At 43.1% G+C, this 5561-nt stretch overlaps 1 protein-coding gene across 1 annotated transcript; it reads left to right on the top strand.

Moving 5' to 3' along the window:
* Positions 1-1283: 1283 nt before the first annotated feature.
* Positions 1284-4235, top strand: zmynd19 (zinc finger, MYND-type containing 19). The gene is made up of 6 exons (XM_035775955.2): positions 1284-1632; positions 2676-2735; positions 2887-2993; positions 3156-3296; positions 3658-3838; positions 4048-4235. The coding sequence occupies exons 1-6, from the start codon at positions 1582-1584 to the stop codon at positions 4189-4191; spliced, it is 684 nt and encodes a 227-aa protein (XP_035631848.1). The 5' UTR covers positions 1284-1581; the 3' UTR covers positions 4192-4235.
* Positions 4236-5561: the final 1326 nt, after the last annotated feature.

Below are 5561 nucleotides of genomic sequence, written 5' to 3'. Positions count from 1 at the left end.
AATCTATTGGTAAATAGCACACCCATTTTCACCTACCTCATCCCCACAGTTTTTATTTATTTACTTTTCTGCTCTTTTGCACACCAATATCTCTACCTGTACATGATCATCTGATCATTTATCACTCCAGTGTTAATCTGCAATATTGTAATTATTCGCCTACCTCCTCATGCCTTTTGCACACATTGTATATAGACTCCCCTTTTTTCTCTGTGTTATTGACTTGTTAATTGTTTACTCCATGTGTAACTCTGTGTTGTCTGTTCACACTGCTATGCTTTATCTTGGCCAGGTCGCAGTTGCAAATGAGAACCTGTTCTCAACTAGCCTACCTGGTTAAATAAAGGTGAAATAAAAAAATAAAATAAAAAAATGTCCGAAACTCTGATAGGACTGCCTGGAGTTTCTGATTTGGGAAGTATCAGAATAAACCATTAGGAAGCTCTATGCAAATAATTTACCTTCATTTTAGCTCGGAGGTTCCGAGTTTCCAACTTGATTTCAACGTGGCATTAGAACGTTTTACAAAATAAATGGCTTACTGTAAACCCCACAGTAAACGTGTAGGCTAATCTTGGTTTCTAGTCTATGCCTAGCACTTTTGGCCATTTTACTTAGGCCTAAATAAACATAATATCAAATGTATTTAAAGTGCAATTTCAGAGATACATTTCCATTGACGGAAATAAAATGCACAAAAAGGGAAAGGGGGATAAAAACTGTTGCATTAAAAATGGAATCGTTTTTATTTTGAAGGAGGAAACAACCACCTGTCTGGTGGACTAAATAAGGGGTTCTCTCCTCAGGGACTCCCAGACATTTGAACTATTCCACAACTAGCACACCAGTTTTAAATTGTCAACAAAACATCAAACCCTTGACTATGTGAACCAGGTGAGTTAGTTCAGGGCTACAATACAATTGCGAAATGTCTAGGTTTGAGGACAACTGGACTAAATAACACAGAAGACTAGAATCCGAGTGTAGAAATCTACTCTGAATCGAATAGCTAGGCCTACTCTAAATCTACTCGGAATCGGACAGGGATTACAATCACATAAAACAGGGCAGGGTAATCGAAGGGTTCTTTCCATCCATGGGCAACTCCTGTCTGGCACCCGGCAATCCTACCGCTTCTGTTTTCGCGCTAAAATGACAGCTCACTTTCGGAATACACAGGAACAAGCAATAGAAACGTGATGGCGTCAGCAGAGAAATGGGTGGTGCTCAAAATAAATCCCCGTCTTTGATTGGAGAATCGGATAGGACAATAGAATAAGAACACAAAATATGTAACGCTTTTTTGGATTGGATTGAAGCTTTTCAAAGCAGTATTCTCAGTGGTTGAAAAATGTTTAGCTTCTTCGAACCCTCCTCCAAATCTTGCCTGGCTTTCTTCTACGCCAGCGGTGTGTCACGGAGGTTTGTTAGCCGGTGGGGAGGACCAAATTCGGACATCGATTGACCCTATTTAACCAAACTGGCAGTAAGTCGGGTCTGGGGGGTCGCCCTGACGACTTTTACACGAGTAGATCGCCTCACCTGTTCTTACATTTCTCCCCTTGATCGACCGCTCTTCCAATGTCGGATTTCAAGCTCGGGATTGTTCGACTTGGCCGTGTGGCCGGGAAGGTGAGCTGGATCCAGGGGCTGCCATGTGTGCGACAAGAAGGGAGGGGATCACAAAAGTGTTTACAAAATGGCTCGTTGAGATAGGCGATGGCTGGCATCGAATATGAAAACAGACAGACATAAGTCGTGGATCTTTTTAGAATTCTAGGTGGTCTAATATAAATGTTTCGGTGGATTCGTCTTCTCTCGAAGCCGCCCAGAACAACCTATTAATTAGCTAGCCATGCTGAAGCTAGCTACATTTAACCGACGTTCGTAGCTAACTAGCTAATTTATGGACGCAACGATGTTATGGGTCAATGTTAAAAAAGTAAAACATATCCTGGCCTCCAAATGCACACTTCACAAACGGTCAAGCAAATTGTAATGTAGCTAACTGGCGACACTGGCGAGCGAAGTAGTAGGAAGCCATTGCCACGCTCTACCAGGAACACCGGCATGACAGCTCTCGAGTAACGTTTGTTACCTTTTGTGTTTTAGCTAACTACGGTATTATTATTGTTTAAACAATCTTATTGTTTTGTCTTTACATTTGAAGGCTGTCAAACTTCGTCTATGTTCCATTATTATTGACATGTAACTGACGTTACTCCGAGCTAGTGTTCTGTTTAGCTACGTCAAACAGTTTTTACCAGACGAATTTGAACAGTGACTTTAATATTTGTGTCTCGTTTTTGGCTAGGACAGTTGGTAAACATTGAAATGTCACTTGTAGAAATGAGAACCACTTGGACATATCACGTGTAATGGAGTGACCCCTGGTACATTAATCCATCTAGAGACCATATATAATAGTCCATCAACACTTGTGCTTTTCCGTGCCAGTCAGTGTGATCGATAGCTATGTTTCCTCAATGCTTCTGTTTTTAAATGATTGCTAACATACTCAAAGCAAATTGACTCAGGATCTTGATTATACCATCACATGTGTTAGGTCATCTCACACACCTCATTGTTGTAATCTTGCCCCATTGTTTTTAATCCCACACAATAATAGTGTACATTCGCATTACGTGTGGCAATAACTGTCCATTATTTTGCAGACAAAGTACACACTGATTGATGAACAGGACATACCATTGGTGGAGAACTATGCTTTTGAGGTAAGAGGGTTAGGATTTATGTGGAGGTTTTGTGCGAGGGTTGTTATAGTCAGACCATTCCCATGCTATCCTGGCCTGGCCCTGGTAAAAACAACTGGTCTTGACTATGAGGCCTGGGATAAATAAATCAATGTTACACCATATTTTTCAGGCACGCATGGAGGTAGATGCAGACGGCAATGGGGCAAAGATCTTTGCTTATGCCTTCGACATTGGCAAAGGGCGCTGGGCTGGCAGGCCACTGCACGAGCTGCTCTGGTGAGTTGGTGTCCCATCCCCAAAATCTGCAACTAAATACATCCTCATAGTCTGTCGGTTAGGGCAGCTTTTTGCCTTTATCTAACAAACTGCATGCTTCATATTCAGTGTGTGATGCTGGCAGACCAGTTGAGTCATAAGACGATTTGAATGTTTATCCAGGGAGAAACACAGAGGAGGCATCGCTCCCAGCTTCCAAGTAGTCCACATAAACTCTGTTACAGTGGATAACCGTCTGGACAACCTGCGACTGGTCCCCCTGGGCTGGAGCCCTAAATCAGAGGAGATCTCCAGCAAGCAAAGGTATTGCAGCTGTGCACTTCTCCACTACAATTACTAGAGCTACATTCTGCTCTCCTAGCATTCTTCACTTCTCCACTACAATTACTAAAGCTACATTCTGCTCTCCAAACATTCATTACTTCTCCACTACAATTACTAGAGCTACATCCTGCTCTCCTAGCATTCATCACTTCTCCACTACAATTACTAGAGATACATTCTGCTCTCCTAGCATTCATCACTTCTTTACTGAGGAAATGACAACATAATATTGAGAAAATACAAGGTTATTCAGACTTGGCCTGGTATTACTTGTCCATTTACATGTTTCACTTGTCAGAACATAACTTTGAACGGGTCTTTTTTTTTTCTATCCCTGTAGAGAGCAGTCTTTGTACTGGCTGGCCATCCAGCAGGTACCAGCTGACCCCGTAGAGGAGCAGTACCTGGAGCTCAGTCGTACCCGCTACTACAATGCTAACGGAGAGCTGGTGGAGGAGGAGGAGTGCTCCTGTACTTACTACGAGTGTCACTACCCACCCTGCTCGCTCATCGAGAGGAGAGTATGTACTGCTACCCATATATTCTGCTTTCTTCTGTTATTTTCACTCTATATACTCACTCTTGGGAAGGGAGTGCTGAAGTACATGGCTTTGAGGATATTTGTGATCAGAGGCTGACATAGATTATTGTTGCTATTTTGAGGTGTTTAATATAAGTCTCAGTACAGTGTCTTTCCACCAGTTTGACTTTGTATTCCATCTGCCCACAGCTTAGAGAGTTCAACATCTGTGGCCGCTGTCAGGTGGCTCGCTACTGTGGCTCCCAATGCCAGCAGAGGGACTGGCCCGCCCACAAGAAGCAGTGTCGTGAGCGCAAGAGGGTCCTAGCCCTAGAGTCTGAACCTGAGCGATGATCTGAATCAATCACCAGAATAGGGGAATGGGGGGGTGGAAATGAAGTGCGGGGGGTCGTCTGCTGACAGACAAATGACAGAGGACAATGTTGGTTGGTTGAAAGGGTGGGAAGATTTAAAAAAAAAAAAAAACTACAACCAGTTCACAGAACTACAAATCTCCATAACTTTCTTTTTTTGGAGAGGGAGGTCCTCCTGGAGCTCTACCTGCTGCTATGAATTTGTATGTTTGAGTAAGAGGTCACATGGATGAAACTGGCTGTGCTTCTTTTGGACTACAATTGATTACAGTTGTCATCAGCTTTCTCCTTACTCCCACCCACCAACCAGTAATGCCGTGTGTACAGGGATATAGGGATGACAGTGCCTGCTGTTCACCTGGTACAATGGACATGGACCTTTTCACTGTACTATTACTCCCTCTTGGACCTTTGGTGCACATACTCAAGACACCTTCCTGTCATGCTCCAAGACCAACATAAAACGGATAGATTTTCCATGCTGTTTCACGCTAGCAGTATTGTGTGTGCTGCCATTATGGACTGAAGGATATAGATGAAGTGTTGAACATTGTGGGGAGGGGGGTTCTTTTGTTCTGTGTATTATTATTATTTTTTGATGGTGGGAAGGGGTTAGTGATTTTTGGACTTGTGTTGAACATCCCTGAATGAATCTCTCGATGCGATCTGTTCGGTTTCCCTTCGACGCTCACACCCAGTCCCTGTCGCTAATGTTTGAGGGATGTCCTGGGAACAACTTAAACCCAGGTTGGCCATTGGACAGGCTACGTTGGGATTGTATGAAATGGCCTGAATATGTTTTGTTTTCTACACATCAGTCATTAAAGAGATCTGTTCTATGTCCAAGTGATCGTAGATGAAATGATACATTTTCCAGATCACCTCCTCAGTGTACTATTCATGCATACCTGCTCAAAGTTTGTCTTCCTGTAACCTCGCTCCCATGCTATTCCACACAGTGAATATAAGCCTGGTACATCAATGATTCAAAGTTGGCTTTTAGTGGTAGTGACCATAGCATTTTATGGGAGTGAATTTTCTGAGTAAAGTATTTGTAGTTATTTTAGCTAGGCGTGTGACTCTGCTTGGGGTGTGCTGGCATACAGGGTAGAATTAGGGTAAGGTGTTGTGGGAGATGATTGGTAAATTAACCCAATGCCTCTGCGCCGGGAGTTTCTCTTGGTTTTCCTGTGTTGGCTGGAGAAGTTTGAACCGTTGGTCTACCAGGCTCTTTGCGCATTTGGGCAGAAGTGTATGGGAATGAGATTTAGGTGCTTTCAAGATAACTGGGAATTCAGAAATAACCCAGGTCAAATCATGACGTTGGGGATCTTTAGGTCGGAAAGTCTG

The sequence above is a fragment of the Oncorhynchus keta genome, chromosome 13 (genome assembly GCF_023373465.1).
Source record: "Oncorhynchus keta strain PuntledgeMale-10-30-2019 chromosome 13, Oket_V2, whole genome shotgun sequence".
NCBI lineage: Eukaryota > Metazoa > Chordata > Actinopteri > Salmoniformes > Salmonidae > Oncorhynchus > Oncorhynchus keta.
The sequence above is the reverse complement of the archived record's forward strand: the minus strand, read 5'-3'. Positions and strand labels throughout refer to the sequence as shown.

Coding starts and splice junctions, on each gene's coding strand:
- zmynd19 (XM_035775955.2), top strand. CDS start 1,582: ATGTCGGATTTCAAGCTCGGGATTGTTCGACTTGGCCGTGTGGCCGGG. Junction 1,633..2,675: donor TTGGCCGTGTGGCCGGGAAG/GTGAGCTGGATC, acceptor ATTATTTTGCAG/ACAAAGTACACACTGATTGA. Junction 3,297..3,657: donor GAGATCTCCAGCAAGCAAAG/GTATTGCAGCTG, acceptor CTATCCCTGTAG/AGAGCAGTCTTTGTACTGGC.